The sequence below is a fragment of the Prinia subflava genome, chromosome 4 (genome assembly GCF_021018805.1).
Source record: "Prinia subflava isolate CZ2003 ecotype Zambia chromosome 4, Cam_Psub_1.2, whole genome shotgun sequence".
NCBI classification, from domain to species: Eukaryota; Metazoa; Chordata; class Aves; order Passeriformes; family Cisticolidae; genus Prinia; species Prinia subflava.
This window is the reverse complement of record NC_086250.1, coordinates 32,371,108-32,393,201: the sequence shown is the minus strand read 5'-3', so window position 1 is coordinate 32,393,201 and position 22,094 is coordinate 32,371,108. Positions and strand designations below refer to the sequence as shown.

The 22,094-nt window shown below is 33.0% G+C and overlaps 1 protein-coding gene across 8 annotated transcripts in view; it reads left to right on the top strand.

Moving 5' to 3' along the window:
- LRRIQ1 (leucine rich repeats and IQ motif containing 1) overlaps positions 1-22,094 on the top strand; it is a 110,076-nt gene that overhangs the window by 62,763 nt on the left and 25,219 nt on the right. For 6 of the 8 annotated variants that reach the window (XM_063396383.1, XM_063396384.1, XM_063396382.1 and 3 more), the window contains one exon: positions 3,449-3,550. In XM_063396383.1, coding sequence (XP_063252453.1) covers positions 3,449-3,550 — 102 coding nt within the window. Of the gene's footprint in view, positions 1-3,448; positions 3,551-13,061; positions 13,169-13,278; positions 15,084-22,094 lie in introns of those variants that run through there. The other 2 variants (XM_063396386.1, XM_063396385.1) reach the window with 2 other exon arrangements.

The window sequence follows — 22,094 nt, the reverse complement described above, 5'->3', positions numbered from 1 at the left end:
TTGAATGGCAAACATTTTTTCAGTTTCACATTTTTTCAGTTTAACGAGAAGTTTAAGAATGTGGTGCCAGATCATGCAGTAACTACTCCTTTCATATTGTTTCCATAGCATATCTTGTGTTTGTCCAACTTAACTTCTATATTTGGAGGCAGTCAAGGAATGTAAATTACCTCCCTGGTTTCTAGACTGAGAGCACAGATTGTCATCTGATAAGCCATATTTAAATGAGTATGCCAGAATCCAGGAAGATATTTCTATGATTTTGAACTATTGGACTCTTTCACAGTTCTTTGTGTGAAATCTAAAATATTTGATTGAATGTCATGAAAGCATATATGCAGTTCATTTCCCCAGCTCACTCAGAGACTGAAAAGCACTAGTATTATGAAGTAATCTATGTAATATTTCTTACATTTGGGACTAGATAAAGAAAAGGACTCATTTTTAATAACAGAAGAGCTGTAGGCAATGGTTGAGGTGATTCAGGTAGGTACAAATTCTAGTCTGGCACTGTGTTAAATCCATGTAGATACTTTAAGTAATTTTGCAAAGATTCAAAAATAAATCTTCTGATAGAAATCTCTTAGAAGAACAATTTCCATTATTTGCCCTTCATCCCAGTTCATGGAAGACTTTGCACAAGTAAATGTTTGAGAAATCTAACTCAGGACTAATAACTGAGTGACTTCACCAACAATCTTTAGTATAGTTTAACTTTGGACTTGGCGTTTTCATAGAATTGGGTGGGAGGTTGGATTAAAAAAAAATTATATTTTTAAAACATTTTGGAACAATGTTAATAGACCCACATAGGAAAAAATATATTATTTCAGGAATTATTTTAAATTAATCAAAATTAATTTGGAAATTTTCAATTGCATTTTGTTTTAAGAGGTTTTTTTTTTCCTTTTTTATTTTGTCACTTTTTCTTTGGTCTTCTATTGGAGTGAGACACTTGTTTTTGTAATTGGCATAAAACTGGAACAAGTTGTAAGTCTTTTTTGTCAACGCTATATGCTAGATATTGGAAAAATTACAATTATAAAAATTTTATTTGTAAATTTTTATCTATGTGCAGGATTTGTATGACCATGTATCTTAGAACTATAAAACAGACAATAATAATTCATACTTAAAATATTTTTTATAGCTTCTATTACCTAAAATTTCAAGGAGAACTTTTAAAGTATAATGTAATACAATTTCAAGGTATTTTAATCCCAGGTCTTACTGTGATTCTCTGTCCCAAACATTTGCTACTCGGACAAACACTAGTCTGATACAATTTTTTTTTAGTTGGAAGACTACTTTATCCATTTATACAGAGTGAAAGAATCTATAAACATGGCAATACAGTTTGTGAATAAAATTACCCCATTATCAGAATTATTCTAATAATCTACCTTTGAAACTAATGGAGCTAATCATTATTTATTTTGCTTCTTGGATAGTTTAATTGAATTTAGGTAGTAAAAATGAGTTAAAATTACTTTAAATATTACATCCTCTGGATTAACCTGAAAGCTATAATCATCCCGCACCACGTGAGAGAGGATCTTAGCCAATTTGAGATAACAAATTGTAAGGTATCAGTGATTCTGCCTTGTAAAGAAGACATGGCCTAATTTACTCCCACCCCACTGGCCAGGATCCCTTCATTAGTCAAGTTTGCTGCTTTGTGAGAGGTTAGCACCATTAAGAATATCCTGTCAACAACATGCTGCTGCAGTTTGGGCTGACCAAGAGCACTGTAACGTCTGGATGTGTCTTTCCAGTGCATTATCTCTTGGAGTGCCACACCCCATTAGAGATCTTCTCCAGGCTTGTAATTGATCTTCCCATTCTCTGGGGAAAAGCTGAGCTCTTAGCATATCTTTATGTTCCCTTTATGTTGTTGAAGTGTCTACTACAGCTGTGAAGAAACAGTCAAAACCAACTTTACAAATTGTTGTTCAAATTCATAACAATTTGTTTCCCACCATGTTAACAGGACATTCTAGTCATACAGAAATAATAAAACTGACAAAAAAGCTGTTTACTTTGCTGGAGTATTATCATGGTCTTATAAACTCTCTCAAAAAACACTAATGAGATCATGTAACAGACTCAGAATGAAGCACCAGACGTAACTTAATAGTGTAATTTCAATGTATTCTGTCTGATTCCTCTTTGAGTCTTCCATAACCTGTTTTCCTGCTCTGTCTATTTTGGCAGTGTCTCACATATTCATTTTTGCTACATGTGCGTTCTTTGAGAAAATTTAGATCCTTCACTTGCCATTTCTGCTTTCTTGATAAGCTCCATTACTTTTTTTCTCCTTGTTACTAATTTCTACCCTTTTCAGACAGTTTTTAGTCATCTTTGTAGAGAAGCTTCTTCTGCCTCCTTGTTTCTCATGTATACCTGAGAGTGGATATATTTGTTTGGGCTACTGTGTCCTCATAACCGTGTCAAACATTTTTCTTTTATATTTTCTTTGGCATTCTGTTACTCATGTTACCTTGCTCCATGCCATACCTACAAAACTCTCTATACTTTGCTCATCATTGTGTATCTGCTTTTGTTTCTACATTCTTTTCAGTCCCTACTTTTTTTTTTTTTAGTATTATCACTGCTTTATTCTGCATTGTGCCCAGAATTTTCACATTCCTTCTAACACACTGTTTCCTTTAAACTCCAACTTTCCTCCTGTGCCAAGCAAAAAAATTCTTCTTTCACATTGTAAATAAAATGTGAAAATCCCCTCTCCTGACTTGTATGGGTATTGCATCACTTTAGCTTTTGTTAATTAAGCAATTAAACTTTTTTTTTACCAGTCTAGGAACATGTCTTATATAGATTTATGTACAATTACCTGCTATCTGCTCATCTTTACTTCTTTGCAAATTTTTAAAAGTAGCAGTTAAAAAACTAATCAAGATTTCTTACTTCAGCATATAGACTTCTGTGGTATTTTTTAATTTCAATTAGGATGGAAGATGGAGGAAGACTAGTTTATTATCTACAAGTGTAGCCTCAGAAAATAAGCTGCCTCCTGTTAACGTTCTTTAGGTGTAAATGTCTTGATTTAGACTGCTGAATAATTCTGACCCAAAGCTTTTAGAAACACTGCTTGATATATAACCTGTTAATATTTCTGCTTTAATTTGGAGCTTAGAATCCAGATTTTTAAAAAATATTTTCTTCAAATACATGATTCAGGGTTTATTTTTGATTTGTAGATGAGTGAGCTGAAAGATCAACAGTGGTAAAATTGCAAAACAATGACTTTGATTCTCAGTTACATGTGTATTTATATGGCTTTATTTTAAAAAGTGTAATCCTTTGTGAATATAAAACCTACTTTTAAAGGTATTTTCATTTATTAAGTGACTAAAGGTGAAAAACTGCTTGAAGGAATGAATGAGCCAGGTCTGACCTTTGATTTTAACTTGTTCTTGTCATCTAGACCCAGCTGTGCGCCTGGCTTTGTTCAAAAACAATGAAAATAAACATCTCTCTGTGAAACCACCAGGGAAGACACGGCCTATAAATGCTGGATACTTTGAAGGTATGAACAATATTTCATTTTATGCGTATAAGAATATATATCTTGCAATGTCTTTTAAACATGCCTAAGTGAAATACAAAACACTATGCACAAATAGAAAGAGGCAGAAGTTTAAGGACCTTATCTGTTCCTGGGTTTCTCAAGTTACAGTAGTGAAACATTTCAATTTCAATTCATTGTGGAGAGCAGAAGGTGCTCCTAGAGCTTAATTCACGGGGAGATGGAGCCTAACTTATTTATTTATTGTTTTATTATTAAATCTTCATCATAAAAAATGTCAAAGCATGTCAGAGAGATATAAAATACAGTGTACTAGAATAAAACTTTATAAATGAAATATCACTTCAAATTCTTTGTTTAATTGCCACCTTTTCTAAAGCTAGACATTAAATCCTAAAAATCCTTAACATGTCTTTTTACAAAGTACTTTCATAAATGTTCCCCAGAAATACACCATTTGACAGAAGGCAAGGAAAGAACATTCAGCATGTAAATATGAAATTCTTTTTCATAAGTATTTCAAAAATATTTAAATATTGATGTAGCTCTTTTACTGTTGAAATTCATGTTAAAACACTCCTTGGTTTCTGTACAATTAAAATAAGGCCAAGTCTATTTAAAATGCCCTTTTTGTAAGAAGACAATTAGCTCTAGAGACATTGTTTTTATATTGTTTTGATTCATTTTGCAACTCAATACTGTACTCAGAACATTCTCACCTCTATCTTTTTATCTTTTTCAAAGACATAGTTATATGAAATCTGTTCTATTCCCAGTTTCACAAAGTAAAATTACAAATTATACTGTATTAGCATTTACTGGATGTGGATAAAAATTAGAACATGTCTGAAACAGGTGTGAAATAAATGTGAGTGTACATGAATTGCAATTCAGTCAATTAACTTAGCTGTATGGAAGCCCAGATTTGCCTCACATTCGTAAGTCCATGCTCAAATTTGTTTGGGAATGATTCTTGGTGAATTCTGAAGAAGAATATTTTTGCACTATTATTTTCCTTGGATCCAAGCATGAATTTACCTTGACTGTAGAAAGTCTGTGCATACTGCTCCTGATTGAGCATTCCCAGTATCTCATGTTTCTGTGGCATAGGTCAGAATGCATCATATGCTGAGGAAACACGACATGCAGGGTGCCTGTGAAAAAGTGAATGTCCAAGAGTAGAAACAACTGTAGGAATGCTCAAAACCATATCAGAGATAAGCCTGATTACAAGTTTGCTACCCCAAAGTCAGTGGAGGTTTAGCCTAGCTTTCCTGCCACCAGTTTATTTGCTTCTGCCTGAAAACATTTCCCTTTCATTTGAAAAGCTGATGTACACATTGTAAATACTATGGAAGTTACTTTTTGAATTTATGGAGAGAAGGTAGATTGGATATCAAAAGGCAAGCCTAGTGGTGGTGCCTTTAATTACCTTTCAAGGACAGTTTTACTCCTCTAACAGGCTAATAAACAGAAACTTTTTTCACTGCTTGTGGCTGCTCACATGCAGTCTGCTGAGCCTTCAAGAAGACAAGCAATACTTTTCTGCTTGACCAGAGGCATTGCTACTTCAGACATTATGTCCAGAAAATTTTACGTTGTGAATTAGAAAGAGAGCATTTATATGTATGTGAGGTATCATCAGACAGAACTAGGAGTTTCTATAGAATTAGTAACACTTTGCACCTGCATGATAACTTCACAGAGTTATCAGACATGTCTTCTCTTGTTTCCCATTTCCCCTCTTACCTTTTAAGCGTTTCTTCCTCTTTTGCCTACAATAGATCTCTTTGGGTCTGTTCTGTCATTGGAGTTTTTTCTGTAGCAAAAAGGTGGAATGTTTTCACTCCATATCCATAAGTCTTGTGGTCATTATATTTTAAGGTGATAGAACCCAGACATATTCTTTGCATGGTGGAAATAAACTTCCTCCTTTTACTTTCACAAACTTGTAGTGATTTCTTGGGTAGAAAATTTGAACTCCAAACCATCTTCTTCATAAACAACTAAATGAAAAAAAAGCACATTCTATATATTCCTTCTCTATTTCTTTAAATTGGGAAATGGAGGGGAGAAGTCAACATCAACAGCAAAACAGCAAGTACACACGTGTTATCTGTTAAATAACAGGATCACTACTTTTGAAAGGGGATGCCCTAGGAAGTGAAACAATTAGAACAGTTTTAGATTTTCAGACTGGAACACATCATGGTAATGAATATTTAAGAAGAAATCTAGTTTAAATGTATGATGAATGTCTTTTGTCTTTATTGTGGTTTTCTGTCTAAGAGTACAAAGAAGACAGAAACAAATAAAAGCATAAGAGATATAAAAATAGTGAAAATAAATGAGGTTAATATCTGATGCCTTTGTTTTCCTGAGATTATTGTTCTGTCATAATTTACCTTCTTATTTTACTACTACAAAATTTTGATAAGCTGATATGCAATATGCTGAGAACAAATTTTGAAAACTTGTGCATAACTTTAATCCCATAGGATAATGCGTACATCTCTAAGTTGACGTTGTAGGAAAGCACATTTTCAAAACTTGAGGTTTTTATCATCAATATTCAAAATTTATTCATAAAATTTTCTTAAATGTTGGATGAGTCATCATGCTTTACTCAGTGATGTTAAGCCCACCAGGGACCATTATTTCCCATTTGAATCACAGCAGCACACAGAAGTTAGTCAGAAATAAGCCCCCCTATAATACACACACCATGCCAACAGCATGAGGAAATATTGTTCTCACAGAGAAGAGCTTACCATTTAAAAATACAAGCAGCATGTGAAAGCACAAACCATGGGAATGTAATTCAATGCGTTACTGTATATGTATCTGTATACATCAATATATTTACATACAGTACATGTGTCTATACTCACACAAATATAGCAGCATATACCATGAGTATAAGTAGGTATAATAATTCAATAAATGTGGCACTTATGACTTTGTATGTTTTGAAAGGGAAGTAGATTATGAACAATTACTCTCTGGTGTAATTATTAGTATCAATATACATTCTGTAATCCTAACACTTTCTGTCAGATGCAGTTTCAGTGTTTCTTTAAAATTAATTTAATGTATGTGGTCACTGTATTATAGATACATTACAACTATTAATTAAATGAATATTACTATTTATATCTATAAATAGATATATTTGAATCTTTATTGTAACATTAACTTTAGTAAGTTGTAAAGCAAGCTGTAGAATATGCAAGTATAAATATATATTTACTGTTTCTCATAACAAATTATACCCTGATCAAAACCCAGAAGACAGACAGAAGCCTGACTTGATGTACTCCTGATGATTTGCTGGATGTTTCCTGGGACTGTGTCTATTACACTGCTTTCTTTGATGAGATAAGGTTATGCTTCCATCATGGTTGTTGAGTTTCATTCAGTGCCAGGTAGCTGACAAACAAAGTATGCCTTCTTTAATGAATATTCTGGTTCAACGAATATTCTTGGAGATATTTTGTGGTTTGTAGATGGTGACATTTCAAAGATCTCAAAATTTTAGAAACATTATAAGGCACACAGATAATTGTCATAATTTCCTATTTTGCATCAAAGCATATTTTTTAGAAAGCTTTATGACTGCTTGTCCTCTTGTCTGCAGGCCATTTCAGTTGTTAATTTAATGTAAAATAGTCTTGACTGTTTTGGGTAAAGTACACCAGTAACTGAAGGAAAAATCTATCCTTTACTCCTCTTGAGAAGTTCCAATTAGTCCTGGCTGAACGTATAACAGAGAATCTCTGCCATCTCTGGGTCCCTAATTATAGGATCTGTAATTTCATTTACATAGAGGAAGGATACTTTTCTAGCCAACAGTGTGAATACTTAATCCCGGTACAGCAGCTGAAAACTAAAGCATAAGCCCTAAGGCGAAGCACTTTTTTTTTTTGCTACAAGCTTTGAAAACAGTGTGTGTCTTTTTGGGTCCTCTTTAATCCAGTTTCCTCAACGGTTTTGGTGGGTTATCCAAACAATTTTTGTTCAGTGGAAGAAGAAGCTGAATTCCAATCTGTAGTGCAAGCTGGAAGAATGCAGTAGATCAGCTGAAAATCCATTCAAACTATCCAAGTATTATTTGGATATGATTCACTTTATTTTACAGACTTTCATAGACTGTGCTCTATTTAATTTTGTAAGTTGGGTGATTTATTGGCATATATAGTATATTTATTATTAGTCATATCCATCTCCATCACTGACACATCTATGCCATACACTTCAAAGTGAAAACAGTGCAATGTGACTTCATCTAAAAATGTGAGCAATGATTTATGCCTGGAAGTTTAACTATATTAAAAGTGCTGGGCTGTGTTGACAAGATATGTTTGCTGTAGTTTGTGAACCTATAGTTCTAATTGGCAGTGCTGTATTTCCTGTCATTTTATGCTCATGGTGACCAAGGAAAATATAATGGGTATAGTGTTAAGACCGATTTCACCAATACAAATTTGATAATGAATAGATTATGCTTTCTCAGGTGTCTTTTAATTATGCCAGTATTTATTTATTTCTGTTGAAATTGTCAGTAGAAATAACATTTATTTTTCAAGAATAAGAAGTAAAGTGAGCTTGTGATTTTGTGATATGATTGGAAGATAAAAATCAAAGAATCCATTTAGTCATCTGTTTTCCAGCTTTCTAATAGTTCCTAACTATAAGAACTATATAAACTCCTTATAGTCTAAAACAAAAATTATTACAAAACATTCTTATAGATTATTATTACTAGTGATAATTGAAAGTGAAAATGTGAGACTTTGGAAAGTTGGAATTTAGGGTTAACTATTAGTTCATTCTGTGAGTTCTTTAAAATATTGTTGCACTTGATCAACATAGTTTCTTAGATTTTCTGTATTATAAAATATGAATACATTTTAAAACACTGTGTGATGTTTAAGAGAATTTATATTGATTCAAATCACTGATGCTTGACAAATCACATCTACCTGACAGTTAAGAGAAGGTGTTGAGGCTGGAATGCAAATATTCATCTTTATATGGGCTTTCAATATTTTGTCTTTTGTTATTTAAGAGCATTTAAAAAGACATTGAACTGTAAGTGATAATATGTGTTAGTTATTTTCATCTTATTTTTAATGGAGAAATATTAATGGCATCAACTCCCAGGAATCACGGTGTTTGTAAACATCCTTTTTCTAAAGTGAGTCATCTTTCATTGATGTGTTGTCTCAAAAGGATTAATAACCACATTTGAAATCTGGCCTTGCTTCAATTCTATGTGTTGAATTGCCATGTTTGCAGTAAAATGTAACTATTACATATCTCCCAGGCTCTAAATCTGTATGCCACATTAGGGAAGCAGTTTCTAATCCATACAGCACTGACAAAAATGACAAAATAACACATTTTCAGAGAATGCAAGATGTGTCCTGAAATGTAATGAAAATGGGTTACAGAAGCTTGCAGGGCAGAAGGGGGTCTATCTTTTAAAATCACAATTCTATGGCTTTGTTTCTTATTATTTAGTTTGAGCTCACACAACAGAACTCTTGCATTGAAATATTTTCTCATTTTAAGGAATTAATGGCTCTCCACCAGCTCTTCAACATGTAAAATGAGTAGGTTACTTGTGTCCAGTACATCCAAAAAGAGCCAGGATAAAATAAACATAAGGAGTTGGATATCTTGGAAAAAATCTGTCATGGGTTTGGGTTAATCATCTCCAGAAGAAATTCAACTTGATGCCTGAAATGTAAGACTTCTTGGAGAAAGCAGTAAAGCCTGAGGCAGTGTTGATCTGAAGGAGTGCTCTCCATGGGTCAGAGCTGCTCTGCTGGCAGAGTGCAAACCCAGTTCACAACAGCAGTGCGCTGAAAACTTGTAAAGGACTGCAGGGGCCTTACAGTGCACACACTCAAGCTTTGGTTACATAGTTCTACTGGTCCAGTTTCTTATTAGAAAATAAAACTAAAAAATAAAATCTGTGCCTAATTTTCTAGCCTCCTGTCTGTCAATGATAGTGTAGCATTTTTTCAGTATTCATAGAACGAAGCAATCCTGAAATTATGTTTAAAAATAAATATGTAAAACATAATTAATGCAGTGCACTTCAGTGTCTGAGTATTTATAAATGATCTAGACATATAAAATTTTTATTAATATTCTTTTCACATTCAATTAAAAAAAAAAAAAAAAAAATTCTATTTGCCTGAAGTTCCTGGACAGGAGGTACTTGCCATAGATACATACCAACTAATATTATGAATTCTTATTGTTCTAGTTTTCCTGTAGTCGGATATTTAAAGTTTCTGACCACATATTTCACCTGCTTGTGTACTTTTTCTTTGTTCCCGACTCTGCTATTTTTCAGACTGTTGTAATTTGTGGTGGCGTAAGGCTTTTATTAGTGCACCAGATATGAATGTGGTCTCTAAGCTAGAGTGTTTGTTCCAATAAACTTCCAAAACTAGGATTTAACATAATGTATAGGTGGTTACCTGTGCTTTCATAACATACTAATTTACCAGTTTTTGTCAACCTAAAAGGAACTGCATGCACATAAAAACCCCCGCCCCTTACTGTTCTTTTGCTAAAAGCTACCAAGTGATGACTTCAATAGGAGAGAGACTTCACCAAAAATATCATCAGAGGTTAAGAATTACTTCATCTAATTGTTGAATAAGATGATATAATAGTTCAGATAGTTTTATTTGAGCCTCCTTCAATTTTACCTTTATTTTTTCTCCTTTTCTTGATACTTTATGTCCAAAATCTTTCTAATTTGATATCTGCATCTCAGCCAGTGTAAATGTAAACAAGTTGATTCCACGTTCAGATCCATGGCTTTTAATACTACATAAGGCAATCATTTTAGTTGAATAGATCCCTGAGTACCAAAGCATTTCAAATCCTTTTTCGTTTGACCATTCAGTGACCTGATAACTATTTCCTGTCCCTAAGTAAGGTCATGACCCAGGTCTTAGAGTGCAAAAGACAGATAATTTTAGCAACAAGTTAAATCCAAATGGATTTGGTTGAAGGGGGTAAGGGAGAATAGGTTTGGTTAATTTCCTTTAGAATAAAGTGTTGCAAAACTTGTGTTTAGCATGCCCTGTTAAAAGTAATTGTTGAATTTGTTGCTGTCTTGTTTGGATGCCTGGGGACTGTGGTCAATATTGGGGTGGTTTGTTTATTTGCTTTGCTTTCACTGAACAGTAGCCAATACATTTTTTTACACTTCAAAAAACAATTGCTAATGAAGATGTCATTGAAAGTGAATAGTCAGATATATTCAAAGTGCTTTCCAAAATGAGTGTTTCAAGCACTAAAATCATGTTACTATGCAAATGGTTTTTAAACATAGGCCACAGACTCTGTGTCTGTCACGAATGTTACATTGCACAAATGTTCCTCTTGCAAAAGAATTTCTATTTGGTATGATGATATGAATAAGGAATATAATGTAGTCTTAGTAACATTTTATAGGTACAAATATTGCTACAGTTGGATTGCAGGGCATGTTTTAAATCACCATTAAAGGAATGTTTCCTGTAGCTATAGATTTCAATAATTGCATTCTTCTAAGCACTTTCAGGAATGAAGTGAAAGGAAGGCCTTCACAACAGAGCTTTTAACTAATTTGAAAAATTAATTTATTAAAATTTGCTTTAAATATGTTTTTTTCCTATTCTGTAATGGGAACTATGGTGTTATGGAGATTTAGTGGTGTAAATGAGGTCAGAGATCTACAGAATTCCAAAGAGACCATTTTCACAAGTTTAGTATTAAACACACATTGAATTATCTTTCTGTTTTTATAAATAATAATGTTGTTGTTCAGTTACATTTTTCAAGCAAAATATCAAAACAGCACTCTTAAATTGAAATAGAGGAATCTCAAGTTTTATGCTGTTCAATACTAGCTTTTACAGCAAAGTTCTATAGTTTTTATAACTTCATGTAATCCAGAATTGAATATGTGGTGGACCTACATAATTTTACAAGGAATTCCAAATAACTCAGGTATTTTAGTGAAAATGTACAATCATGCAGTGATACCTATGTAACTTCTATAGTGTTATTTCTGTAATGTAAATTTTCCTACTTCATAACTTTGCAGTTCAATTCTTATCAAGACATGTTAGCAATTTCTGGAAATCTGTAGGTTTGTGCTAGTTTGATGTATGCACTGCAGATATTTTATCTGGCTTGTGAATATAAAAAAGGTAGAATGACTGAATTTTGTGGTTGTATATTTTTTTCTCGTATTGGTAAGAAAAGCTGCATTTCAAGATAGTATTTTCGAATACAATTTTGTTTACATGACATTCTAGAATTGTTCTCTCTTTGCAGGTTTATTGTCAAGTTCCCAATCCTACATGGTTGTAACTTAATAAATTAGCACATTTATAGAATGTCATAGATAACATAGTCCAGACAATGAGATAAGGAAATCCAAGTACCCAGACAAAAGAACTTCACTTTCCCAATCATCATTAAGCAAGTACATTTTCAATAACTATATTTTTTAAATGGTTTCTAAGTACACAATGAGTATCAGGCTGACTAAGACCCTGACTGTGGAAAGACATTTCTTTAAAACACATGCATGCTTTTTGTTTTCGATAAGAAGCAAGCTCAGCAGTTTTCACGTGAAGAGACCAGTGATATCTCTTGTGAAGGATATAATGTGACTTTTAAAAAGGAGGAATTTAAACTCTGCTGTGTATTTTTAAGTTAAATTTATTGAGTATTTGCTTTAGTACCTGATGTATATTTTGTAATTGAGAAATTAGCAGTGAATATAAAAAGAAAGGAAGCTATGTGCCAGTAAGCCAGAAAGTTTTGATTTAACCTACCAGTGACCTGGCTTTGTTTGTTCAGATGACAGTTCTAAAAGTGTGCAGAGAATATTCCCTTTTAATACAGTTATTTGCCGCAAGCCGTGACCTCACTGCCTGTCGGGGAGCAGGTCTGAATTGGCCCTTTCTCTGATATCGTGACATTGCTTCTGTTGCCTCGATTGTGACCTCTGATTGCACGATACCCTTGAGAGTTCCATTTAATAAGCGTGACTCCTGACTCTTAGCCAGGTCTGCCTTCTTAGGTTTTGTCAGGCTCTGCTCGTATTCTGGTCTACATATGCTAAAACACTGCATAGGCTGTCATCGTACTATGTGAGTTGTGTGCACTGTATTCAAAATTCTCTTTCAAACATCTCTCATTTACTGCAAATGCAAATGTTTATAAAAAAATTCTTGGAATAAATTTAAAAAGTTGTTTCTTTCACATTTATGGATGCTTGGGATTTCTGGGTTTTATACCTTTGTACAGATAGTTACTACTCTCACTAATTTACTAAGCATGTGTGTTATCCGTGCATCATACTGATTTCTTGCTTCCAAATTTTATTTCCCCTATGAGAGTGCTGTATATTTTTATGACTTCCCATATAGTATGTTTGTTCATTATAGAAATGTTAGGAGCAAATCCCTCTTTTTCATTCTATAATTAGTACAGTCACACAAGACAGTACTGATGAGCACCCAGAGCACTGTAAGGTGTAGTGACCCAGGACCAGTCAGATGAAAGCTGAAGAATCTGTTTGAAATCCAGGAGAAGGTGAGTAGAGTTAAGACATTTTAAATATCATTGAAAATAAGTTATCTTGGGTTTAGTGACAATTCTGCTACATCATTGCATTCTTTTCTCCTGTTTTCCTCCTCTTCTAGCCAGAATGCTGAAGAAGAGTCTATTCTGAGACCTGGATGCCTTGAGGGTGATGATGCTATTCAGATATTTCTCCAATTTTAGTACCCCTTGATGCATTCACTGAACCAGAATGTGGAGAAGTTTAAAGATTGAAAGAAAGTTTCAAGAACTGCCTTACAAGTTACAGACGAGTTTCTGTATTTCCTTACATGCATTTTCTGTATTCTCATTGCAGATATGTACCCATTTTTTTAGCCTCTGTATCAGTACCTGTAACTTGGTGCTTCTAAAAAATCTGTTTTTTCAGAAGAGCAGAAAATCTTGCTGAACAAAATAATGCTTTGAGCTTACTTTTGTAGTTGCATTAATTTTTTTCTGTAAATACTGCCAGTTAATACTTCTTTATATCTTCAAATGCTTTGAAGAATTCTGTTACCTTTTGCAATCAGATTAATTTTATTAAAATTCTTTATTTTGTATGAAAACTATATTAGGATCTTTCTTATAAAACATAAGTTCTATATAAGGCATAAAGTGGGTATTTTCTTGCTACACTCAAACTTGGCAATGAAATTCTATTCCTTCTTCTTCGTGACAGTGACTGTTTACAGTGAAGTAAAATCAAGTAAAATCTCAGCTTGGCCAGGGGTACTTTTTGTTTTGTTTGTTTGGTTTTGGTTTTTTTGGTTGACAAATTCTTGTGTAAAATTATGCAATTTTAATAACTCAATTTAGTCTCTAAGGTTTTAAAAGTCATAGTATAATCTGTTTCCTTCTTCTGGAGTAAATAGTGTAAGATTAGCTACTGAATTTCCTTAATCTTAAGTGAGAGTTTTCCTACCTAATTGAAATTTATGGGATTTCACTCCTCTGTGGATCAGACCTTAAAGCTCTGTAAATTCCTGTGCTATTGGCAGGAGATTAAATCATCAGCTGCAAACAAGCAAAGTTACAAGTGAACAACTGTTTTAACCTGTTGTTAGACAACTGGTTAAACAAATTACACTTTTAAGTTAATTAGTTATGGCTGTCTTAAAAGCTGTTGCAAATATAAACAGAATGCATATGAGTCAACTTCATCTATTTGAAGTCATCATGGTATTTAGGTTGTTCCCTCCTTTACAAACAAATTTTATATGTATGTATATAGAAATAAATATGTAAAGTCAATGAGTAGGAGAGTTTGGTAGTAAGTTTAGATAAAAGGTTTAGTAAAAAGAAACTAATTTAAATGCACCTACAATAAGCATAAACTGCTTAAACTCAAGATAAGGGACAGTTAAATTATGTTCACAACTAGAACTGGGGGGTTGGTTTCATCTTCCCACTAAAAAAGAATTTGAATAAAGTTCTGAACAAAATTCTGTAAAAGGACAGGAAGAGTCAGGGCTAATTTATTCCTTTTTCAACTGATTTCTTCATTAAGTAGGTAAATCATTCAAAGCTTCTCTGCATGTATAGAGAAAACCTGTGGCATTTTAACTATAACTGATCCAAAGTCAATATAATTAAGTCAGTTCCATACCTGGGGATGCACTTGAATATGTGTTGGTTTCTCTATAATTATATACAGTGTTTCAATTCTTGTTTGTTTTCTTGTGTTCACCAGCTGAAAATTGCAGTTTAATTAATGAAGAAATCTATACAAATACTAAGCTTCTTGAGGCATTTGTATTGAGAATTAACCTGGGGCAACTCATAGGCAAATTGTGGTTTTCTTTTGCTTTTTTTGCCTGACCTTCATTACAAATGGAAGGATTTTGTTTAATAGATGTAGAAGACACTGGAATTTCATATTGTTTATTGTCTTCCATGATGTATCAATCAATTAAATATAACTCAATACAAAGAATTAGTACTTTTATGTCTGCGTTAATTTATAGACACTCATAAGTTTAGTGTTTATGGTTGTTTTTAAACTGGATATAAATATATAAGAATTACACACAATTGAGGATTAACTAATTTTAGATGTAGAGTCTTAAGAAAAAGAAAAGACTCTCTGTCTATCTGTGACTTTTTTCCATTTAAATCAATGAACATTAAATGAAGTCTTGTTTATACAATGTTTGACATAATTATAGGCCTGATCATCAGTGTTAACTCTTGGTTTTGCTATGAAGTAAATTCAACAGCAGCTTTGCACTCAGTGTAGACTTTGTGTGAGTATTTGACAATGGAGAATAGTTCTGCTGTTACACATTACTGTGCTGACAGGGCTGTGAATTGTTGTTACAGTATCTTCATCAAATACCAATGGATATTTCAGGTCAACATCAGAAATTAAGCCAGAAATAGTTCTGCTGAAAAAAAAATGAAACCCTTTTAAATTGAAAAATACATAATATTTTCATCTATCATATATATATTAAGTATATGGTATAGATAAAATGTATAATCAATCCAAAGGCATTCATAATTAAACTACATATTGGCATTAATACAATAATTTTATTATTTCACTTTCAATGTTACTCTGCATTAAGTACCAGTCATGCATGATTGGGCATGGGCACATCATATGTGTTGATGAGCATGAGTTCTTAAAACAAGTTCTTCTATTATTCAGATAAATTTGTAGAAAAAAATGTGTATTTTCAAGAGCAAACATAGTAAATACTTCTTTAAAGTGAAAATTCTGAAGCTGTGACACAAAATCATATGTTGTAATTATTCATAGAAAGTATGAGAAAATTAATGTGATGTAAGTCAGCTTTACTGACTAAGTTCATTCTGCTCCCAAGTAGTGATGGTTTTTTTGTTCCTTGTAATACTTGGCATATGTATATTCTTGTCACATAGAAGCCGCCAATTTTTATTTTGAGCAAAAGTTTTGTTGGGTTTGAATTTTTCAATCTCTTTCCTGTACTTTTAAGTTCTTCACTACAAACAAAACCTACCTCAATGGTTGTCACACTCAATAAAATTGATTGTATTGTGTAGGCTTTGCCCTCTTTATAGTGAACAACATAGTAGTTAGACCTCCTGCACTCTTACAAAATGTTCCTTTTTACTTGTTATTTTGAGAATTCCTTTGGAAGATCTTATGTCTTAAATAATTTTACTTGGTTTATTGAATTTAGAGCAAGATATTCCTCTGGTTTGGACTACATATAAAGTAAAGTAAAGTCTTTTCTTGCTTGGAAATGCCATTTCATCACTGAGCAACTAAACACTTGTGTTGAAGTACTTGATTGCTTCTGTCATTTAATTTTAAGAACTGGGAATGGGTAGAAATAAAATCCATCAAAATATTCTGTAAAAAAAAATGGAGGGGTTAGTTATGCATCTCTTATTTTCTCCTCAACAGGAAAATAGTCCTTTATTCAGTAAAGAACATCCATCATTAGGGGATTTATTAATTCCCAAAGTTTATGAGAAAAACTAGAGTATTCAGAGTAGGCAGATTTGAAATTACAGACAGCAAACTATGTGAGAGTGTAGGCACTAAGGATAAACAAAATAGGCTCAATCTACCTCCATCTTATTTATGCCTTACATTTACTGATGGACTAACTAAGCCTTGAAATGCTGAACATACTATTTCAAAATATTTTTTTACTCTTCTTGAGTTCGTCGGTTCTTCAAGAGCCTTGACTATCCAAAGAACTCTTGGTAGCTCTTGGCTTCACTCCAGATTCACTTCTCAGCAGTGCTGTTGATGAGATTTGCTGATGCGGAGCAGCTGAAGTGGGTGCTGTACAGAGTGCAGAATACTGTGTTCACAGAAGACTACACAAAGGAATAATGTGAAAGTATGGTATAGCACTATAAAGTCTTTTATGTTCTTTTGGAGTTTGTAAGCACCTGAGTGGGTCCTGAAGCATGCTGATTGCAGGTGGAAGTAGTTTACGTCAGGAACTCTTCTTTCTCTGCATGCAGATAGAGTATCACCTCTGTAGTTTCTTCATTTTTGGTTTTAGCAGGGATGATTTTGGGTATTTTTTTAAAGAACCAACTGCTTTTCAAACATAAACCAGGTCCATATTCTTAAATCAGAAAAAAAAAAAAATTGAAATTAACAGTTGCTTGTGTGGCAGCTTCCTGTACATACCAGGTGAAATAGTTTTTTTAGGTTTATACATCAAGTCTCATATGTCTTAGGAAATACCACAATATGCTGTTTGTTACAAAGAAATTATAGAAGAAGAATAAGAAATTGAATTTAATGTAAATGGAGGAGAACAAGAAGTGATAACCCGTAAAAATTGCAAGAGTTGGTCAAATTGGAAGGAACACTGTTTAATGGTGGCTTGATGTCAGTGCTAGGAAAATGAACCTTACAAAACAATTCAAGTAGAAATGTACTGTGTTACAAGAGTAGAAGACATGAGCATTTTAGTGTAGAGTGATAGTTTGCAGTGTATTTGTATGGTCAGAGGGATGCAATAGAAGAAGTTAAGTGATCAGGACATACTGGAAGAAGTTCTTTGATACTACTCGAATAGGAATAGAAAGAAATAACTCTAAATTACATGTTTTAAAAGTACACCATTGAGGATGAAATAAGACTTAGATTTGCCTCAATGTGGGGAAAAGAAAATGTTGAGTTTAAACAGTCAGCTAGGGACAGATAAATAGTAGTGGGGTATTCTGCAGGGGCAGAAACAAGTAGCAAAATAGAAAATAATGGGAAGGTACCAGTATGAAATCCTGTTTTCCTTGAATTCAGAAGCTGAAGTTTGTACTTTTTCAGTGGTTTAGGAATGTCAACTAAAGGATTCAGCTTTTGCATAATCTAATAATAAGACATCAAAAAGAGAACACAGAAAGCACAGTCTGAAATATAACTGGTGAAACAGAATTAGCTGGTTGGTGAAGACATTAGAGAAGAAAAGGAGGTTTGCAGTTCAAATAATAATATAGTAGGCCTTATTTGTAGTGTGAAATAAACAAAAAATACCCAATTAAAAAGAGAAAAAGGGCTCAAGTTTTAGGAAAGAAAACTATTTTGATTTTTTTTCCTTTCAGTAGCTACTTTTATAATTTTTAAAAGACATTCTCTAGTACATTGATCAGCACTTCCATGTTCAAAACTCCTTATTTATTGATAATTGATAAAGTATTTGATAAAGCATTTTTAAGCATCAAAAATTATGTAGGTCATAACCTGAGGTAGTATTCTTGTGATGAAATTCTTTTTCATCTTTTTTTCAGCTGTGAACTCATTCAGACACTACTATAAATAATATTTATTTCATTCATTCAGGTTCTAGAGATGGAAGTTGATATAATCAGAAGTCACTCTGATGAAAAAATATCTTCCAAAATTAACCAAGGTGTCAAAAGAAAATGTTTTTAAGATAGAAATGTATGTATCCCATTATCTGAAAATTCCAGACCTGAGCTGTAGGTAAACATAATCTGGGAATGCCGTAAGTTTCAGTTAGAACTCTGTACCAATTTCTACCACGTGATGCTGCCAACTGTCTGGAAGTCACATATATATTTCTACTATAAATGTATTCACAGAATACCTGTAATCATGCTAAAGACCCCTCTAAATACCATTCTTTTTCCAAAACCATTTGTGGACATTTGTGATTGCTATGTAATGGATGGCAGTATTTAGTGACTCCTGACAAAGTATACTGCTGACAAATGTTTTAAGTTCTCTGTGGAATAATAGAAATTTCTGTAATTTCTCTTACATTCTAGTACACGGGTGGGTTTTGGGGGTGAAGGGCGGTGGGGGTTGTAATTTTTAAATTATTGTTGTTCTTCTGCCTGTTTTCAAATACTTCACTTTTTTGCTTTAATAGAAAGAACAACTCATGTCATTCTTATTTTCTGTTCTGTATATTATTCAGACTGTGTCAGAAATAAGGCGTTGTTGTTGTTGTAACATGGAAAAAACGAGATGAAGTTAGATTTTAGATTTGGGGTTCCAAGGTAATTTATGAATGTATACAGCATATACATTTATATATACATATATAACTATACATTGTGCAACTTTATAGAAGACAGTAGAAATTATAAAGCCTCACAAGGTAGATAATTTTAATTTTCAATAAGAATATTTTTGTTTAGATTTTATGCATTCTTACACATACTTACATATACCCTCATAGTGTATATTTCTGACCAGTAATTTATGCCACAGTACTGACAGAGAAGAAAAAATGTAATATATTAATCATCTAGACAATAATTTTATACCCAAGTTCAGCTACTTAATTCCTGTATTAAGAACACCAATTCCAAAGTACATACTGAGGAAGTTAACTCTAGTCACAGATTTTTTTATTAAGGGAGGAAAACTTAGAATGCTGAAGCATTTCCAAGCCCTTCTTTCACTTTGTAGGTCTTAGGTTTCTTAATCTTTTATTTGTATTGCATTCCATATGAAGCTAGGTTTGAAGTGATTTAAATCACCTTCTAAAGACCAGATTTGAAAGGTTCAATAGAGTGCAAGCGTCTCTATGTATTTATCAAGAGGCATGACATATTTCAGTTAGATGTTTTCCCATCATCAACAAATAGATTTGAAAAAAATTGCTGTGTTGAATCTGGTTCTTTAACATCCTCTTGCATATGAATTGATGAAGAGTAGGATAACTGTCATTTACAACAACCAGGATTTGTATATTCTGGAACTTGAATTCACCCTGAATGCAGACTTTGTGCAACTGTCCTTCTTCCTTTAGTATGCTGGCTTGTTAATAACACCCTGGCACTGGGGAACATGGGTTTCAGGTACCCCTTATCCTGATGAGATTTGAATCTCCAGCTTCCACATGCCAAGGTATTCCCTTGGCTGTGTTTCAGTCCTCTTTTAACAGTGGCAGCTACAGCTGAGGGCACAAGATCCATACATTTGAGGGAAAGAAAGAAAGAAAACTGACTTCATGTAGAATTTAGGGCACTTCACCTGAAGTAGTTGATAGATTCTTTGCCCTTCTCCTCTAACTCACTTAACAGATTACCCAAAGATAGTCTAATATGAAGTGCATAATAGCATCCATTTTTTAAACGGAACGTGAGTTGTACTGTCTCAGAGCACACTCAGCAAACAGATTTGACTGATGAAGGATGACATTTTTCTGGATACCAAAGTTTAGGTTCTTACAGGTTTGACCCGGAAAAGAATTTGTTATTTTCTTATAATATGCAGTTCCAAAGATATTTCAGATGCCAAGGCTTTTCTAAATTCTCCCTATTTAGATGTTCAAATTTTGTTAGAAATTGCCAGTAGGTGGCCCTGACTGCTGCGTTGTACCTGGCCACAGTGCACAGTATCTTGTGAATGATTATTTGGCAACACCTAAAAATCGTTACTGTATTAATGCTAAGTGTAAGACCATTCCAATCTCAAATTATTAACATGTGTGTCATGTAAAAAAAAAAAGTCAAAAAAGATTGAAGTCTTAGAGCAATAATCTAATGAGAGTCTGATACTTTAAATACCTCTGATATTAATTTGGATTTCGATGCCTTCTTTGATGTACGTCTATTTTCTTTGATAGTCTTAGAGTTGTCCACATTTAACAATTAAAGATTAGGGGTCTGATCTATTTCAAAGATGGAGAAAGCTTATAGCTCGTTGGAACTTCTATGAGTGTTAATACTTCTACAAAATCAGGTCCAGGTTTTTAAAAATCATGTTGCCCTAATTTAAGAAAGCCACCAAGCAAATGTATGTTCATGATACTGGTACACCAGATTTTTGAATGCATGAAGTTCATAAGTGGAATAGAAAAGTGATAATGCAGTGTTTTAATTCATAACATAGGGTGGGGTTTTTTTGTAAGAGTTAAAAAGCTAGATATTACTTTGAAAAAGCAAGGATATGAGTATGTTCCAAATAAGAAAATAGAATACAGTTTTCTGCAACATTGTAAACAAATTATTGAAGATCATCTGCCCATTTGAGAAAAAAGCCACTATTAACACTAATATCAACAAGAATATTCTGTCTGATAGCATAAATAATTTTAAGGAAGAAACCTCTATTTTCACTTTTATCTTGGTGACATTTTTGTTTCAATAATCAACATGAAAAAATAAAAATAAATTAAAATACAAGTTTATTAAATAAAACCAGTTGTATTTCAAACATAATTAAATCAAAAATTGAAACCAAAACTAAGGAAAATTATTTAAAATAATTTTGGAAAATAAATTACCAAGTTAAAGGTATTCATAATTTTTGTAAGCATTATTACAGCTTATTGTACATTCATCTTCTTTCAACCATCACTGACAGACAGACTCAGATATGGACTTCTAATACTGGTTTATCCCCTATATTGGTTTCCCTTTTAATAAGGAAAAAGACAAAAATACTTTAGTGAATGCAGAAATAATACAAATAATTGCAAGACATATTTATCCTTAGAAAGATATTAACACTGGGCCATATTTTCTGTAAATACAGATATGAAAAAACCTGTGTTTTCTTGGGAGATTATTCCTCATTGGAGAACATATGCAGAAGGCTTAATCTCCAGATGTGCTCTTAGGATGTCACTCACAATCTCCTGTTATAAATCAGCATCTGTCTTCGAATGAAGAGCTATAAGGATACCAGTGTACTTGTGGACTTGGAACCAATGAATTTTCAAAATGTAAAGGTTGGATAACAGTACACCTGAACCACAAGGACATAGCATAAATTTAGCCAAAAAATGAATAGTTCCATTTTAATAACGGAAGCTTATGAACAGTGTAATTATCAGTCTTTTAATATTTGGTGCTGATTAAGTAATTCACTGCTTGACTTTTTTAGTCAGCCCTCACATGCTCCTTTGCTAGATGCAATGACTGTCCATCCAAGATTTTCATTTTCTGTTTTCCTAAGGAGCTAAATGAGAGTTCTTTACATCAACTAGGG